Here is a 20,949-nt window from a genome sequence, read left to right as displayed (position 1 = left end):
CTCTCTCTCTCTCTCTCTCTATCTCTCTGGTTTACTATTTTTCATATATTTGTATCTTGACATATCTCTCTCTCTCTCTCTGGTTTAATATTTTTCATATATTTGTATCTTGACATCTCTCTCTCTCTCTCTCTCTGGTTTACTATTTTTCATATATTTGTATCTTGACATATATCAAAATTTCAAAATCTCTCTCTCTCTCTCTCTCTCTCTGGTTTACTATTTTTCATATATTTGTATCTTGGCATATATCAAAATTTCAAAATCTCTCTCTCTCTCTCTCTCTCTCTCTGGTTTACTATTTTTTTTCAAAAAAAAAAAACTTATTCGATTATGTTAATACCCTTGTACCCCACACTAAATCAAGGCCTTCATATTTCAAGGATATAATAAATTTCACATTTAAAAAAATAAAAATAAAAATATGAAGTTAACACACACACACAACTATAATATATACTCAAGAACAATTATCTCCATGGTTCTAAGAACAATTTAAGTAAATCCATCATTTAGGTATTCAAAACTTGCATTAATGGGAAAATATTCATCCTAATTTTGCACGAGAAATAAAATTTTGCTGTATAGAAAACCTCAAATTTCACATTTTCATATACAAATTCTATAAATAAATTTTGTTTATTCAAAAAACTAATTCAACTTCCACCATTTCCGTTTTTTACACCATATTCAAATTCATTGTGAGAGCACCTAGAATATCCTTCCAAGTAAAAAAATTGATGTTTTCCATGCTTGCATTGGCACTAATGCATCATGAGAGACTATCAATAACTTGAACCCACCCATTAAGTAAAAAAATGTATTCCTTTCATGACTTGTGACCTTTGTTCATTGATATCGATATGTGAATGAAGCATCAAATCTCTTTAGGTGCATTGTCTTTTGGTTAAGATGAATCGGTTTCTCTATTATTGAGCATCAACTTTGGTTTTACATAACACTTAAATTAGTGAAGTCTTGAAAGCAAATCTAAAGGCATAGAAGACTCACTGGCCATCATAAGCAACTAACAAGCAAGCTAATCCATCATACATATAGAACCATCATTCCATACCTGAAGAATAGAAGTTTTCACTCAACATCTCCTTATTCTTACAATTGTTAGGCGGTTGTATTATGTGCATGCTATAATAAGATATTAGGACGATTACAGGGGAGGGCAAAGGTCTTTGCATAAGAAAAATGAACATTTAATCCATAGGGCGAGGGAGTCAACATTTCATCCTCACATGCCCACCAAAAAGATATAACATAGAGGGGTATTGCAATTAGTTGTTTCCATAAAAGTTACACCTAAGAGCATAACTTATAACTATCAGCAGAAGAAAGATCCTTGTACAAGGCAAAAGACAAAGACTTATTAGTCTTTATTAAATATAAGATTGAAACAAATTTTATAAACTAAATTCAATAAAAAAATCCATATAGATAAAGAGAGTAACTTATAAATGTCTTGTTTAGGAATCATTGACCCAAATAAACCTTAACTCCTAATTTACTAAACACTTATAAAAATAAAAATCAATTCAAATACAATACTCTAAATACTTCAAAAAAAAAAAAAAAAAAAACTTTTAATTGATATATATATATTTTTCTGAATACCGCAGAAAATAAATCTTCATTTAACAGCAAAGCAGATCTCCTAAACCAAACTTCTCTGACTATAGATCGCGAAGCTAAGACACCAATGTCCCAAGAACCAGAAGAGATGAAGGAGATGCAAGACAAAGGAAGTTGGAAGACCGTAGAGAAAAGAAAGAAAGCTACAACACCAATCTCGCCAAGAAAGACGAGGAGCCAGACAAATAAAAATTAAGAAAATTGTAGGTCCGATAGACCAATTTGGTCTCAGTGGACTTTAACCATCATCATCATCATATATATATATATATATATATATATATATATATATATATATATATATATATATATATATATATATATATATATATCAATTAATATGCTTAGTTTTTTTTAGTTTTAAAATACTTTTATTCATAACATTTTGAAACTAGTTTTACTATTTTTTTAAATTAATTATATTACTTTTTTTTTTGTTTTTTTCACATAGTAGGGAAAAACCTATCATAACTTAATTATCAAACTAGCAATAAGAACAATCATTATTGGCTACAATTAATGAATTGAGATTGACTCATCACAGTGATTTAAAGAAGAAAATCAAACCACCTAAAACGATCATAAGAGACATTCAATATTATCTGGATCGTAGGCCATTGACCTGTTTCCTTGTGTTCTAAAAAAATCAAATTCTTCACCCAAGTTCTAAAAAATCAAATTCTTAACCCAACAGAGCGTGCTTTGCTTCTAACAGCTCGACTTCCTCTCCCGTTATAACTTCATGTAGTCTTATAACTTGGTGTAGAGAGTGTTAGAGAGAATAATGGTTTGGGTACAATTTCAAACAACGCAAGATCGTTAGGAAGGAAAAGTGCTGACCTTGCCTGTTGGATATTTGAATTAAAAACTTTGTAGCTGTTTGACTAATGTAGCAACCATCTCACTAACCTTGACCATGAGATCTATTTCAAAGAATTCCTTCTGTCCCGTCAGTCTAAATAAAAATAACCGGTCGTGTCCCAGCCGTGTGTTGAACGCGTCAAAGCGTTTTACTCATATTACTAAACACGGCGGTCGTCCTCCACTCGGCGTTGAAGGGTCTCGTCCTCACGCAGACGGACCACTATTATTTGCGTGGAATGACACGCAGGGAACACTATACATATACTTTCATCTCTGCGACAACTATATATATAGATTTTGATCGCTGCAATAAGAGCCACAAGCAGGTTTGGAAGAGAAGAAGAGATGGAAACATTACTGAAATTCAAGGCAACTGCTGTGCTAGTATTCGTTAATATTTTGGTCATGCTCTACTGCAATAACGAACAGATCCCTCATGGTTCAATCAAGGTAATTATAATAGGTTGTTCTTATTATAATTTCCACCAACGTGATTCCCACGCTGAATTGATCAATGGCTTTAATATTTTTCTGTTATTGATTGAATAATCAGGAGATGGGTTTGATGAAATTGGTCCAGACATCATTCTATCACATGAACCACATCCATTTCACTTATAACACAGTGTCCCTAATTTGCAAAGGAATGCAGCTGGAGCCACAGATGGGCAGTGCCATGTTTGGATTCACTGTTCTTGTTCTTGCACTTTTATCTCATTCTCTCATTGCTATAATAGCATCTATGTCAGAGTATGCTTATCCTGCTGCAAGTGCCCAGGTTGGATTTTCTGCAGTGGTTCTCTCCCTCAAGGTCCTTGTGAATAAGCTGGATGACCACCTCCATGGCCGCTTGAATGATGTGGGTTGGATGGAGGCCCTTGTGGTGCCATTTCTTTTCGCTGACAGAGCAGTTATTGTGGGTATTCTGTGTGGAGTCTTGGCAGGCTATATCTATCTTCATATCAAAGAGTTGTTTGTGTGGTTTTGCAATAGAAATTTGGGGCGTGCTCGTCCTGAAAGTTCACATCCTCTTATTTGGCTTTGCCCCTCCTGCGGAGTCAGAAATGGTGTGTTTCTTACACATTGTCACAACTGTCATCAGCCCAGGGCTTACGACTAGGGATTACTGGGCCGGGATTACTACGTTCCATTAGTTTTATGAAGATCTAGTTTGTATTGAGACTGTAGTGTCCCTCGCTTGATTTCATATAATAAGCTAACATTAGTGTAGGTATAAATAAACTTTGTGGGTCTCTAGAGTGTAAAATGTAGGGATAATTGGGATAGTGTGGAAGTTTAGGAATACCAAAAACCGTATTATATATCATGGTGTTAAGATTCACGTGGGGAGTTTATCACATAGATGGATGGCATACTCCATCGAAAGGAAGGAGACGATCCTTCGCTTGTTTGTAAGTTTGTTTATTTTCTTTATTAGTCCAATTCGTCATAGGTTGTAAGATTAGTCATTGTTTTTAAATTTTAAAATAAATTTCTATTATTATGATTTTCTTTAATCTTAATCTTCATCTTTTAACTCAGCAAAATTATTATGATCTTACATCATTCCTTTTAATGTTCTTTTGAGAATAGGAAAAATGTTTTAAAGAGTTTGGATTAATCTCTTACTTTCTTAAAATTCAATAAATCATAAACTGTCTCACTGAAAGTTGTTGCTTCTTTTTACCACATAAACAATTTTACAATGTTGGAACCACACTTCCATATATAAAACTCAAGTTTACTCAATGGATTTTAAATTGAAGTTAATTAACTCAATAAAAAATTTCCATTGAATTCTCACATTTATAACAAAATCACCTTTGGCTAAAGGTAAGATGGCATAAGGATGGTTAGTCTCAGCTAGATCACTACTATTACCTCAAAATTTAAAGGGAAATTGTGCGTTGATAAAAAGTTTGATGGGAAAAGTAAACTAAGATATAATAAAAGGTGATCAATCTAAATCTAGAAAATCAAAAGTATCTCTTTATCTTGACTAGTGCAAAGGAAAAAAAAGACTAAAATAAGAACAAATCCTCATAAGTTCATGCTAGTGAAATTCAATGTTGGTCAATTTCTCAATACACCTTAACCCCATGGGTGAAAGATTTTCTCACCTTTCTGACAGTAAGAGAGAATATGAAAAACACTTTGTCTTAAATTGTCAACTTGGATTAGATTCAAATTTCAAAATATTTGTCATAGTGCTCACATTCTCACACTTTTGATTAAAAAAAACTATAATGACTTTATAAAAATTCTCTTAATACTTTTTAGAACATAAAAATAAAATTTTAAATAATTTCAATTAATATCTTACTTTCTTAAAATGTGTTATAACATATTTAATCTTAGTAAAGATTCTTTATCATCAATATTATATTATTAAGTTGAGTTTTACTTTTACCAATAAATTTCAAGCTATTAAAACTAACACCTTCATATATATAACTCAAATTTAGTCCAAAAATTTTAAACATTTTAAATTACATTTTTAAAAATTTAAGTTATAAATATTTTATTAATTATAGTAAACTATTCAAATTTATTAAAAATTATATTAATTTTTATTTAAGATTTTACTCAAAAATATATTTTATAATTTTGTTTAAAATAATTATAAAAATTATATTATATAATACATTATACGCTACACACAAATATTTTATTAAATTAATAAATATAATATTATTAATAATATATAATTTTAGTTTGAAGAAATAACAAGTTAAAAATAACAATTTTTCTTTCATTTTTAAGCCATTATCAAACTTTGCATTTATTTTAAATTATTTTCCTTTATTCTTATAATTATCAATATTTACATTTATTTTAATTATTTTGACAATTTTATTATAGAAAAAATTATTTAACCAACTCACAGGAAGTTTCTTATTATAGATGTTTAAGGTAATGTATGTAATTTTTTTTTTGGGTTGACTGGGTATTATTTTTTTTTGAGTTATTTTCATATTCTTGCCAATTTTTTAATGAAATATTATATTTAAAATTATTTAATTTTTTTTATTATTGGATTAGTTAAAAAGATTGATTTCTTATTTTACAAACAATTGCATTAGCATTGGAAAATGCAATGACTCAATTATTATTATTTAATTATGAAAAAATGTATGCTTTATTTAGGTCTCTAGAATAATTCTCTTCTTTTTGAGATTTATGATAGCTTTTGAGAGTTTTATACTCTCATTGTAGTCAATGCCTTGAAGTGTTCATAATTTTCCATAATGTTGTTCTCAACATGGCATTGGTCAAATCACTTTGTCAATGTTTATGCCTCTACATGTGAAACAAAGCTCCAGATGCTGTCTCATCTATATGCATGCAGTGCTCCACTTGAATACTTGCCCCAACAATACCCTCTACCTTCTGCCATTAATATAAATCCCATTTGAAAATTCCATTAATAGGCACTGTAATTAGCATTTAAAACTTCATTTAATCCCATGCCTACTCATAAGGTAGTAATACTCATATTTCATAGAAAAATGTCGTAGTAAGCAGAGACCATGAACTTCATTCCTTAGCATAAAAGAGTCAAACTATGGTTGAATGATACAAGGAGATATTTTTGGAGCTTCATCTACTGAAAAATATTTCTGAACTAGATAAGCACAAAGCCATTTTCCTTTATGTCACAAGATATTTAGGGCATGATAAAATAATGCTTTTAAAATTTGGTTCTTATACTTGGTTTACAACCTTACCATCTACTCTAGCCAACTACATATTCCATTCATGCTTGTTTTGTAGGCTTTAAAAGATATAAACTATTGAATTTAAAAGAATTCAAAGATCTACCTTTTAGGAGTGGAAAAATGGAGAGAATGGTAGGAAATGAGATGATATATATATATATATATATATATATATATATATATATATATATATTTATGAGAAAATTGGAGACGATTAGGAATAGTAGTGACAACTTACCCAACTTCTTTCACTTATATTTTAATGCAACCATTTCAACATTTATCAATATTCTAATATTGGTTTTTATTAAAAAACTATAAAATTTGTTGTGGAAGCATATTGGAAGTTTCTCTTCCAAGATATACAAATTAAAATTAAATATGATTTTTTTCCCTCTTCCTGAGTCCAATCATTAAGCATATTATAAGATTCTCTTTCAAAATATACAAATTAAAATTAAAGATGATTGTTTTCCCTCTTCCTTAGTCCAATCATTCATTATCATTTTAATCAAATTGTTTCAAAGTTAAAAAGACACGCAACAATAATTTGAACAAGTGTTTGAGGTTGTATTTTTCCATTTTTTCCATTTTTATGTTTATTTTTCTAATTCAAATCTCATTGATATATAAAATACATTTATTTGAGGATTATTGTGACTTTAATCTTTCTTTAAAATTTCTTTTTTTTGGATCTCATGGTTGACCCTTGAAAAACTATCATGCTAGGGGTATATTACTAAAATAAAAAGCTATCCCAAAGAGGATCCAAAAATTTAAATAATTATTGATTCATGTAATCTAAAAACCAAAATAGAAATAACGAGTAAAAAACTATTTATACCTCTCTTCGGAATCCAAAAATACAAACCAATGCAAAGAGTGAAGCAAAATACCTGATTATTGAGTCGTTTCTACGGAAAACCAAAATAAAGAAGAGCGATGGTAGTTAGCTCTAGCATTTCCATATCATATTGTAAGATACATTAACGAACTTGTGCAAAAAGAAAAGATACGAAGGGTTTGATAAAGCAAAAGGCCCAATTATTATTTCATTTTACCAAAATCCTAAATAAAGAAGAGCTGGTATTTCCATATCATATTGGGAAAGAAATTAACCAAAATGGGGAAAAATGTTATGAAAAGGACGAAGAATCTATGAAAAATGTTATGAGCATGTACAATTTGTTAATTATACTTTCGTACAAAACATTCCTATATAATTCTATTATTGACTCACTGATCAGGAGTTGAGCTTCATGAAATTGGTCCAGACATCAGTCTATCACACGAATCGCATCCACTTCACTTATAACAGTGTCCCTAATTTGCAAAGGAATGCAGCTTGAGCCACAGATGGGCAGTGCCATGTTTGGATTCACTGTTCTCGTTCTTGCATTTTTATCTCATTCTCTCATCACCATAATAGCATCGTTATCAGGGTATGCTTATCCCGATGGCAATGCCCATGTTTGATTTTCTGCAGTGGTTCTGTCCCTCAACGTCCTTGTGAACAAGCTGGATGACCACCTCCATGGCGGCCTGAATGATGTGGGTTTGATGGAGGCCCTTGTTGTGCCCTTTCTTTCCCCGATAGGGCAGGTTTTTGTGGTTATTCTCCGTGGAGTCTTGGCGGGCTATATCTATCTAGTGATTTTGCATTAGGAATTTCGGACATGCTCGTCCTGAAAGATCAGATACTCCAGTGATTTGGCTTTGCCCCTCCCGCAATGTCAGAAATGGATGACAGACTCTACTGGAAGGAAGGAGACGATCATGGGCTTGCTTTGTACGTTTGTTTGTTTGTTGGTCCCAACGGTCATGTGTTGTGGAGAACATGGCGTGTACTTTTATGGAATTTGGTTCTATGATGTGGCTGCACTATAAACCCATCCTTTTCTAATACCATTGATTTGACACTGTAAACGGAAAGGTCCCAAAAATGCTATGACTATTCGTAAAGAGAATATTTAGTGGCAAAACTCTACAAACCATTCCATTTCTAATACATAAACTGAAAGTGTTTTGACTAATCTGTCAATAAACTGGAAGGCTGAAAGTGTTTGGACTAATCTGTCAAATGGCACACCTTCAAAACTTGTTATATATGCCCATATTCAATGGCAAAACCTTGAATAATAGATAGAATTGTCATAAATGTCTGTGGTAACATAGTGAGCTTTAGTATAAATATTTGTTTTGGGATGATGATGTAAAGGAGATTTTGTTATGCTATAAATAATAAATTGTTTATACTAATTTGGCTTAAAAACATTTCATATTAAAATTTTATTATATTTATGACACATTTATTAATGATTAAGAGTATAAATAGATATTTTCGGAATATTTCTCATATTATTATTTTATATATATATATTTTAAGAAAAAAATCATTAAATTTTATTTATATATATATATATATATATAGAAAAAAATCATTAAATTTTATTCTTTTTAAAAATAATTTGCCCAAATTTTATAAATTTTTTTTTTTTTACTTTTAAAATTGCCAAAATTTTATGAATACTATATAAAATCACTAAAAAGTCCAATATTTTACAAAAATTTTGCCAAACATTTTGTAGTTTACATACGGGTTTTAAGATTCCCTAATATTTCTAAACTTTAATATAAATTTCCACCCTTAAATTTTTCTTAATCTTAATCTTTTAACTCAAGAAGATTATGATGGTCTTACATCACTTCTCTTAATATTTTTTGCCCATAACTTGCAATTGCACCACATGTTACAAAGGAAATGTTGTAAGGCAAGAGCCTAGGAAAGAGCAATATAAAAGATAGAAGTAAAAATGTTTTTCTTTTCTATTTATTCACTGGAGTGTCTATGAGCAAGACTCTAAAATTTACTTTGCAGAATTGAGCTATATCGTCGATTATAATTACAAGATGGGTTCATTGCTAAAATTACTCTCTCTGGAATTAAGAGAGTATTTTATTGAATGTTTCATCATTTCAATATACATGTTGTATTTTAAATCTGAATCTTTGGATAACCTAGGCCAAACAAAATTTTGGTAAGTTGGAGGAGGTAATGCACTAGTAGATGACTTTGGTAATAGGAACAAGGCGCAAGGGAAGAAATGCTGGTTTACTATTCCAAGAGTACCTGTGAATGCACCATCAAATGAAACAAGGAAACAATTTTTTTACCAGAGAGATTGTATAAGTCAACTATTCAAAGTTGCAATATCCATAAATAAGCAGGTTCTTTTTGAAATGGAGGCTTGTGATGTGTACTAGGATACACTTCCTAAGGTAAATCATCAATTTGTCGTAAAGGAGTTTCTTTGGTTTTGAGATGGTGAAGCTCAGGTGTCATATGTAACTCAATGCTTCTCAGGCAATGTGGCTGGTAAACTCCTCCACTTTTTCACTCTATTGACTGAATGTTTCATCATTTCAATACACATGATGTATTTTAAATCTAAATCTTTGGATAACATAGGCCAAACAAAATTTTGGTAAGTTGGAGGAGGTAATGCAATAGTAGATGACTTTGGTAATAGGAACAAGGTGCAAGGGAAGAAATGCTATTTTACAATTCCAAGAGTACTTGTGAATGCACTATCAAATGAAACATGGAAACAACTCTTTTACCAGAGAGATTGTATAAGTCAGCTCTTCAAAGATACAATATCCATAAATGTGTAGGTTATTTTTGAAATCGAGGCTTGTGATGTGTACTAGGATACAGTTTCTAAGGTAAATCATGAATTTGTTGTAAAGGAGTTTCTTTGGTTTTGAGATGGTGAAGCTCAAGTGTCATATGTAACTCAATGCTTCTCAGGCACTGTGGCTGGTAAACACCTCCACTTTTTCACTCTATTGACTGAAACCAAGTACACGCTCTGAAGTTGTAACTACAAAACCTTCATTTCTAACCTCTCGGAAGTGCTCAATTGTTTTTATCAAAAACATTTTCTTTTTTCAAATGTGGATATGCTCTGTGTGATTCTTCTTCGAGAAGAGTGAGATTCATTATGCATTCATGTAAGCTTGGAGACTTCTTCTTACAGATATGTTTTTTACTATTCTCTTTGTTCTACACTTGAGGTGGTGTGGACCTCATATTGTCTTGAAAGTTGCTAGTTGTCTTGGCTAGAACTTCCACTCTCGAAGAATTGAAGCTAGTTTTGTACAAGGACATTGCCCAATTTTCTCCAAGATGGGCAGAATCCCAATTTGATAGTAACTCTTGGGTTTCGTGGCACTTATTGGAGAAATGGTGACTTAATTTAACTTTTTTCCCATTTCAATGTCAAAGTTCTAATTTTCTAGGCCATTTCAGGATTTTAGCTGCAAATGATCATTCTTGTCAATTGAATTTTACATTGTGAACCTATTGTTTCTTGTTGTTTCTCCATTTCAATTGTTGTAAACCTTCCCTGAATTGTCTCTATGTTATCTCATTCTTCTTGAAAAGATCATATGTTTTAAACACTTAGATTAAACTTTGGATAAGTGTGCATATTTCTAAAGATCATTTATCAATCCCTAATCATTTCTTTTTGTAGATTGGGAAGTCAAACTGGAGATGCCCTTTATAGAATCATTATTGTTGATTATACATCTGCAAAAAATGTTCTCTCCTTGCTCGATTTATCAATAAAGCACAATGCTTTGGAATTTCCAAATCAATTGGAGGTAGGCATATACACATGGAAAAGAAGAATACATAGTAGGCAGAGCATCTTGATTGAGAATGGGAAAATTGGTGTTAAATTTGCATGGTCCCTAGTTAAAGAGTCTGAAAATGAATTGCGAAGAAAGGAGATGTACATGGAAAGGGCAGAGAATATTCTACTGAGCCTGAAGAATAAGTTCCAAAGCATACCACAAAATTTCTTAGACATCACCAAAATTCAACACGGAAAGGTATGCATTCAAAAGTCACCCACCTTTTTAATTTTTTTTTTATATTTATCATGGAAATCATTCTTTGGATGATTTTAAACTGGTATATGGTCACGATTGTGCAGGTTATGAAATGTTTTTGTTCTCTCCTATTTTATTGCATAAACATTTTTTGCTTTTAAACTAATATGGCTTTGGAATCTATCTTCACTGCTTTTAGTAGTTGTAATATTTGTTTGACTGGATTGACAATTGGGTTTGCTTATTTTTAAAATACCACGTGGCATATATTTTGCATTGTTTCACATCAAAACCTTAGAGTTGTACGTCTATGTTTTCCAATCTTGATATTTCAGATTCTCACATACTTACATTGTACATATGGCATGAAATGTCTCATTCTTGAAAAGACCATGTCAAAAACTTAAGGCACTTAGTTTTTGACACTATTTAGAAGGTATTTGGGTAGAGTTTTGGTAAGGTGCCTATATCGAGCACCTTTATAAGAGGCTAAAATAGGGGAATCAATTATGCCTTTTGAAGTTAAGAATAATGTCAACATGAATGCATGAGTTTGATATTGTGAATGCGTGAGTTGTCCAAATAATGGCTTCATGTCCATACAAATTATTTTTGTCGTAATCAATGGTAATGTATATATTACTTGGTTAGGGACAAATTACACTTAGCAAATCATTAGCTAATATCTTTCTTGTGGATGAATGTTATGAAACCAACTCATAAAAAGATAGAAAAGAGAGATCCACGCCTTAGAATTCAGCCTCTTCGAGGGGGCAACCTCCTTTACATTACATAAATGAACAATTCTTTTATGATACAAATGACAACACCTCCTTTCTGTATATAGGAGTCTATGGAGTCACAATATAATCCAGCCGACCTAACAGTAATAATATAAAGCCACAAAAATAACAATAGAGGGATTCTATGGGCACATTAATAACAATATGGGGGTAATGGGGGCACAACAATATAAATAAGGGGTATAACTACAATAGTAATGGGGTAATCACTAGTATTATAGGGACCCAACATGCCCCTCTCCTTCAAAAAAGTGTTGTCCTCAACGCTTGAGTAGTTCTGGATACTTTTGCATAAAATTCACATCCTCCCATGTGGAATCCTCAGCGGATAAGTTCTTCCACTTGATAAGGTACTCTGAAATTGATCGATTTCGTAGCTGTCGAGTTCTTGTTTCTATAACTGCTTCCGGTTCCAATATAATTTTTCCTTCCTCGTCAAGTTCTGGCAATATTGTTTGAACTGGGAGCTTGTCGCCTATAACCTTCTTTAAGCATGAAACATGGAAAACTGGGTGCAATCGAGAAGCTGAAGGAAGCTCCAATTTGTATGCCATAGTACCAATCTTTTGCAACACCTTGTACGAACCATAATACTTTGGTGATAATTTATTATCCTTCTTAGCTTGCTTGAGGGACATTTGCTTATATGGTTGTAGCCGTAGGAATACCCAATCACCTACATCAAAACTTCTTTCACTGCCATGTTGATCTGCCTGTTGTTTCATTCTATTCTGTGCCAACGCGAGGTTATCCTTTAAGAGTTGGAGGACTTGTTGTTGATGTTCGATGTGATGTTCCACTGCCTGAACCTTAGAATTTTCTCATAAATATGATGTGATGGATGGTGGTTGATACCCATAAAGTGCCATAAATGGGGTCATTTTTGTTGCTGTATGAAAGGAAGTGTTATACCACCATTCAGCCAGAGGCAACCATTTGACCCATTGTGTCTGTTTATCAGATACAAAGCAACGAAGATATCCTTCCAAACATTTGTTTACTATCTCAGTTTGCCCATCAGATTGAGGATGATAAGATGAGCTATGAGATAACTGAGTACCAAGACAAGAAAATAATTGTGTCCAAAAATTTCCAGTGAAAATGGGATCTCTGTCACTTACAATAATCTTTGGGTTCCCATGTAGCTTTTGAATTGTTTCCATAAATGCAGTAGAAACTGTACTGGCTTTAAATGGATGTGATAATGCACAAAAGTGTGCATACTTGGTAAGTCTGTCAACTACCACCATGATGACACTCTTTCCCTCAGACTTGGGTAAACCTGTGATGAAATCCATTGATACCTCCTCCCAATGTTGGCTTGTAATGGATAAAGGTTGTAATAGACCCGGTGTCTTAATTGTTTCAACTTTATTTTGTTGGAAAACCAAACATTCTGCCACAAACTTTTGAATATCTGATTTAAGGCCATCCCAAAAAAATTCCTTCTTAACCCTGTGGTAAGTTCTTAAAAATCCTGAGTGCCCTCCTAAGGGAGAAGTGTGCAATTCCATAAGAATCTTTTGTTTTAGCTGGGAATTCTTACAGAGGTATAAGCGATCTTTGTACCATAACGAATCATTTTTCCAGCTAAATGTATCAGACGTACTGGAATCTTGTTGTAGCTTTCGAATAAGTTCCCACACTTCTTCGTCATTCTTCCATTCCTCCCTTGCTTCATTTATCCAATCTGGTTGGATGATAGAAATAGCGCACAAATGCTTCCACATCCTCATCCTTCCTTGAGAGTGCATCTGCCACCACATTTTGCTTCCCTTTTTTGTAGATGATTTCAAAGTCATAACCCAACATCTTTGTGACCCACTTTTGTTGCTCTTCAGAGGATAATCTTTGTTCTAAAAAGTATTTAAGGCTATCATGATCCGTTTTTACCTTGAAGTGTCTTCTCATTAGGTAGGGTCGCCATTTCTTAAGTGCATGGAGTATTGCCAACATTTCCTTCTCATAAATAGCTTTGCTTAGAAACTTTCCCTTGATTGGACGACTTTCAAAAGCAATGGGTCTTTCATCTTGCATTAGAACAACACCAATTCCATTTCCTGAAGCATCACATTCCACAATAAAGGTTTTTGTGAAGTTCGGTGTAGCTAAGACCGGTGCTTGGCACATTGCCTCTTTAAGATGTTCAAAGGCCTTTGTTGCTTCCGGAGTCCATGAAAATGCATCTTTCTTCAATAATGTCGTTAGAGGTGTTGCTATTCTCCCATAATTCTTTAAAAACTTGCGATAATACCTTGTCAACCCAAGAAACCTGCGCAAATGCTTTATGGATGTGGGGATTTTCCATTCCTTAATGGCTTTAATTTTGGTAGGGTCTACCTTAACTCTTTCATGAGATACAATATGACCCAAATATTCCACCTCCTGGACTCCAAAGAAACATTTGGATCTTTTGGCATATAATTGTTTCTCTTCCAATAGTTGTAGCACCCTGTCAACATGTTCAACATGATCCTTCCAAGACTTGCTGTAGATAAGTATATCATCAAAAAATACTAACACAAATTTTCTAAGGAATGGTTTGAAAATTGAATTCATCAAACCTTGAAATGTTGAAGGTGCATTGGTAAGGCCAAAAGGCATGACCAAAAATTCATAATGACCCTCATGAGTTCTAAATGCCGTTTTCGGAATGTCTTCAATCTTCATTCTGATTTGATGATATCCTGAACGAAGATCCAACTTGGTGAAGTAAATTGATCCATGCAATTCATCCAGTAATTCATCAATGACAGGAATGGGGAACTTATCTTTAATAGTAAGCTTGTTGAGCTCTCTATAATCTGGACACATGCGCCATGATCCATCCTTCTTGTGCACCAATACTACTGGAGCAGAGAAAGAACTTTGACTCGGTTGAATTATACCAGCCTCTAGCATTTCTGCAACCATACGTTCAATTTCACTTTTTTGGACATAGGGATATCTGTACGACCTGATGTTTGGAGGAACACTTCCTGGAATCAGATGAATAGCATGATCATGATCACGCATAGGTGGGAGACCTTTGGGAGTCTCAAATACCTTGGAATGATTGTCCAGGACTTTTTGGAGATCTGGAGAAATAGATGATTCTAATGTGGAAACATCTAGCGAACATAATTGTGCAATTACACCCCTTTGCTCCTTTTTTAGAAGCTTTGTCATACCATTAGAGCTGATTATCTTTCCTGGTTTCCCTGCAATACCCCTTAATTCAACTTCCTTTCCTTCCACAGAAAATTTGATGAAAAGTTCTTGAAAATTAAAGGCTATTGTACCCAAGGATTGTAGCCATTGGACTCCTAGTACAACATGAGCACCTCCCATTGGAATGGAAAGCATTGGGCTAGTCAATACATATTCTCCCATGGATAGCTTGATATTATGGCACTTTCCAGAGCAATTTATTGTTCCTCCATTTGCAATCAGCACTTGACACTCTGGTGCTGGATATAGGAAGCAATTCAATTCTTTTGCTACCCTACAATGAATAAAATTGTGGGTGCTTCCTGAATCAATCAACACTATCACCTTTTTCTTCTTGATTTGTCCTTCTATCTTGATGGTTTGAGGAGTGGTAATTCCCGCCAATGCATTACAAGATATGGTCGGATTTATTTGTTCTTCATCTAGGCTTTGTTCCTGGAACATATCCTGTTCTTTTGACCTTTCTTGCTCCTTTTCTTCTTCCTCTTCACAATCTATGTAGAATAATTTCTTCTCAGCACACTTATGACCTTTAGTGTATTTTCTATCACAACTATAACAAAGCCCTTTTGCCCTTTTTTCTTCCAATTGTTGTGGTGTCAACCTTATAGGTTGTGGAAGACTAGGGGCAACTGCACTTCCGTCTTTATAGTTGTGAGTGGTATGCTTCCTGGTTGCCATAATTTTGCTTTCCATTTTTCTTGCTAACCTGAATGCCTTCTCTAATGAATCAGGTTCCCAAAGTCGAACATCATGTTGGATATTATCCTTTAAAGACCCTATGAACACATCAATCCTATGCTACTTTGGAATATCTTTTACCCTTATGTTCAATTTTTGGAACTCCTCAATGTGCTCCATTATTGAACCCTTTTGTTTGAGACTTATCAATTGGCTCAAAAAAGTGTTGCTTTTTGTATCCTCATAATGTGCTATCAATTCTTCCGTAAAAATTGCCCAAGTGATAAATTGTTTATGAGAGCAAAGCCATTGATATCATACAAATTGATTTGGTTCCAAATATAAAGTTGCCATACGTACCTTTTGTGTGTTTTGCACATTATTGAGATTGAAGAACTGCTCCATCTGTAATATCCATGTGGCGGGATCCTTGCCATCAAACTTCCTCATATCAATTTTTGGAATATGGTGATTCTTCAATCCAACATTAGCGTCTATGGAATCATGATTAACATTTATTTTGTTCTCATCATGAGTTTCCTTTAGTACCCTTTCACCCTTAGGGACGATTTCTTGTAGCAACTTATTCATATTTATCTTCAATTCGTCCATGTCTGTCTTCAAATCTATCTTCAAATCATCCATCTTAGCTTCCACGTCAATCATCTTAGCTTCTACGCCTTTCTTTAAACCGTTCATCTTAGCTTCTACACCTTTCTTTAAACCATCCATCTTAGCTTCTACATCTTTCTTTAAACCATCCATCTTAGATTCTGTTCCCTTTTGTGCAAGGGATAGTTGTTGCACTTGGTCTTGTAATTTTGATATATCATGTTGCATTTCTTCCTCTTCTTCATGAGTCATGCTAGAGCTTTTAGGTTCCTTACTAGGTGTTTTCATTTTCTTTCCTCGGGGCACCAGTTACCGATAATAATGCTTTACTATGCCCTTTGAATTCCTTCAAACCAAGCTTATGCAAAAATAAAAAATAAAAACTACACACCTTTTTTTACTTTGTAGAAGCCTGATATTGAATCTGATGTATCTCTGTAATTTCGAATCATCCAGTTCTAAAATTGTGACCTGTAGTAGCCTTCTATGTCCTCTTTCCAATGGCACTAGTCTGAACCAAATTGGATTCTCCAAGAAAGAGTTATTCCCAATCTCTCGCAGTGACCTGATTATAGACTAGTTCAGTAGAGCGAACTTGTATGAAGTTCCACGTGTCACTGTTTGAACCTTTGACTCTGAAAAATATATAAACGAAAACTACAGTCCGTCCTCTTTCTGTACCTTCTTACGAAATTTCAATCCGATGCTCAGAAAGAAAGTTATGACGATTTTCCCCAGGTCACCTGTTTTAAGTGTAATTCAGGAGTCTGCAAAAAGACCAAATTCCTGAGATCATATCTCCGAAAATAGCGCGTGAAAAGCTCTGAAATTCAGACCCAAGGTTCAGTGCGATTTCTTCTCAAATGGGTTTTTTTTTTGCGACTTCTGAAACGTCACAGAAAAACAGTTATAGCGAAAATGCCACGATGACCTGTTTGGAGCAGCGAAAACCTAGAATCCAAAGCTCTGATACCAAATGTTATGAAACCAGCTCACAAAAAGATATAAAAGAGAGATCCACGCCTTAGAATTCAGCCTCTTCAATGGGGCAACCTCCTTTAAATTACATAAATGAACAATTCTTTTATGATACAAATGACAACACCTCCTTTCTATATATAGGAGTCTATGGAGTCACAATATAATCCAGCTGACCTAACAATAATAATATAAAACCACAAAAATAACAATAGAGGGGTTCTATGGGCACATTAATAACAATATGGGGGTAATGGGGGCACAACAATATAAATAAGGGGTATAACTACAATAGTAATGGGGTAATCACTAGTATTATAGGGACCCAACAATGAACATTGTCCAAACTATTTAATCAGCAAGCAGAACATGTAATTTTAGAATGGATACCAGATAACAATAGACAAACATGAAATAATACAATAATACTGAATCAAGCATTGTTTTGGTAAGGTGTCTGTATCGAGCACCTTTATAAGAGGCTAAAACAAGGGAATTGATTATGCATTTTGAAGTCAAGAATAGAGTGAACATGAATGTGCGAGTTTGATATTACGAATGTGTGAGTTACCCAAATAATGGCTTCATGGCCATACAAATTCTTGTTTGTCATAATCAATGGTAATTTCTATCTTACCTCGTTGGGGACAAATTTCACTTAACAAATCATTCTCTTATGTTTGCCTTGTGGATGAACATTGCCTAAAATGTCCTCTTGGAAATAAGCTAGCCAAACTTAACACTGAAACATATCTCCATGATTGTATGCATCAATGATCTCAATGTCAATCAATGCACTAAAAAAAATATTACTATAAAAAAAAACAAAACATTGGTTAAAGTAACATAGTAGGCCCTCCAAAAATTCAATAAGTGAGTAGAACATCCAAAATTGGCATCGGACATTTTCCACATTGTCATTTTTAGAAATTGAGCAGCCCTAACTTAAGACTCAAGCACACTTCATGATTACATGCACTCATGTTTTCAACATGGCTTAGGAGGTTCCACACTAACCACTATTAAACTATTTGGTATGAAAACATCCCTCAAGATACTATTAAATAAAAAAATATTGATTGATTAAAAAAATAGGCCCTTGAAAAATTTAATCACTGAGAAGAATATCTAATTTCAGAATGGATACCATAGAACAAGATACAAACATGAAACAATACAATAATATTGAATATATATGCAATAATATAATTAAAAGGCACAATCTATAAACCAAGAATTTCTTAATTTCATAATAACCATGATAGTAGAAACATGAATAACTGGGTAATCCAGAAAATATTTCAACTTATTCTTATTGCATAATATCTCACATTAAATGACCCAAAAATTATAAATGTCCCCAACCCTTCCAACAAGCCAATGAAGGGTTGACCTTTTAGGGCCAACACTCCACCATCTTAGTTGAGGAGTCCAGGTCACCTCCTATTATCTTGGCATTCATTCCCAAACCAACCTACTTGGTTAGAATGTAAGTGAATATGTGTGCAAGTGTGTGGAAGGAGAACCTAGTTTTTTTTCCAAATAAATAAAGAAGAAAGAAAATAATGATGGAAATGGAAAAACAATCTGTCTCGAAAGAAAACAAAATAGATGGAGGACAAACTCTTAGATTTATGTGATCATTTTTGACACTGGTTAGAAGGTAGTTGAGCATAATTTTGGTAAGGTGCCTGTATTGAGCACCTTTATAAGAGGATAAAATAGGGGAATCAATTATGCCTTCTGAAGTCAAGAAAAATGTAAACATGAATGCGTGAGTTTGATATTGTGAATGCATGAGTTGCCCAAATAATGGCTTCATGACCATAAAAATTCTTGTTTGCCATAATCAATGGTAATGTCTATCTTACTTGGTTGGGGAAAGTGCACTTAGTAGATCATTATCTAATGTCTATCTTGTGGATGTTTGATGAACATTGCCCAAACTGTCCTCCTGGAAATGAGCTGGCCAAACTTAATGCTGAAACATATCTCCATGATTGTATGCATCGATGATCTCAAAGTCAATCAATGCACTAAAAACAAAATATTATTATAAAACAAAACAGAACATTGGTTAAATTAACGCAGTAGGCCCTCCAAAAATTCAATAAGTGAGTAGAACATCTAAAACTAGTAATGTACATTTTCCACATTGTAGTTGTTTCCAAATTGAGTAGCCCTAACTTAAGACTCAAGCACACTTCATGATTATAGACACTCATGTTCTCAACATGACTTAGGAGGTTCCACACTAACCACTATTAAACTATTTGGTATGCAAACAACCCTTAAGATATTGTTAATTCCACAACACAATATTGATTGAAAAATAAGCCCTTGAAAAATCAAATCAATGAGCATAACATTTAATTTCAGAATGGATACAAGAGAACAACTAACAGACATGAAAAGATACAATGATACTGAATCTAGTATATACAATAATATATTTAAAAAGCACAATCTATGAACCAAAAAACTCTGAATTTCATAATAACGATGAGAGTAACAACATGAATAACAAGGTAATTTAGAAATAGATTGCAACTTATTCTTGTTGCAGAATATCTCACATTCAATGACCCAAAAAATATAAATGTCCCTAACCCTTCCAGCAAGAAAATGGAGGGTTGACCTTTCAGGGACAACAACACTTCACCATCTCAGTTGAGGAGTCTAGGTCGCCTCCTATTATCTTGGCATTCATTCCCAACCCAACCTACCTGGTTAGATTGTAAGTGAATACGTATGCAAGTGTGTGGAAGGAGAACCTCATTTTTGTTCCAAATGAATAAATAAGAAAGCAATTAATGAATGAAAATGGATGAACAATCTTTGTCTTGAAAGACAAAGAAATAGATGGAGGAAAAATTCTTAGATTTATGTGATTATGGTGTTGGGGGACCAAATACTTGGAGCAGATATTTCATCCCTTTAAAATTCCCTAAACATGAGATTGAACACAAAGGAACAAACACAATCATCCCTAGTGGTAGAATAAGGTCACAAATGTAACTCTAATCCAACCATGTGTACAATCATCCCTATTGTCAAAAGAAGTCACAAATGTAACTTTGATCCAACCAAGTATACAATCATCCCTAATGTCAATAGAAGTCACAACAAGAACCTCTCACTTGAGCCTTCACCTAAATGTCTTGAAACCCCAGGCCAAAGAAAGTTGAGCTGTGAACTATAAATATCCAACCATGCTGGAAGTTGGATTAGCCACATTTATCTTACTACATTCCTACATTCCATAGGACACGAAAATTTGAAAACTAGATTAGTGGAATTAGAGGTATGAGCTATAAGAATCCAACCATACAACCAAATGTTCATCTTAGACCATGAAACTACTATATGAAAAATAGTGGAAACCCACAAGAAGGTTGCATCAATAGAATCTTATCTAATGGCACCTATAAAACATACTTAAGAAAATACTTTGCTAAATAAATTGCATAACATTATTTAAAGGAAAAGAAACCATACAAACATTTTTACAATAAACTAACAAAGGAAAGAAATCCTCA

General features: G+C 33.4%; 1 protein-coding gene across 1 annotated transcript; it reads left to right on the top strand.

Moving 5' to 3' along the window:
• Positions 1 to 2,830: 2,830 nt before the first annotated feature.
• LOC149152107 (rhomboid-like protein 14, mitochondrial) lies at positions 2,831 to 3,940 on the top strand. The gene is made up of 2 exons (XM_089445547.1): positions 2,831 to 2,958; positions 3,062 to 3,940. Exons 1-2 carry the CDS (start codon positions 2,854 to 2,856, stop codon positions 3,626 to 3,628), a joined length of 672 nt encoding a protein of 223 aa, XP_089301673.1. The 5' UTR covers positions 2,831 to 2,853; the 3' UTR covers positions 3,629 to 3,940.
• Positions 3,941 to 20,949: the final 17,009 nt, after the last annotated feature.

This window comes from Pinus tabuliformis, chromosome 9 (assembly GCF_031772625.1).
Source record: "Pinus tabuliformis cultivar Carrire ecotype Pingquan chromosome 9, CPIR1, whole genome shotgun sequence".
Classification (NCBI taxonomy): domain Eukaryota; kingdom Viridiplantae; phylum Streptophyta; class Pinopsida; order Pinales; family Pinaceae; genus Pinus; species Pinus tabuliformis.
Note: the sequence above shows the minus strand (reverse complement) of the source record. Positions and strands in the feature narration are given on the sequence as shown.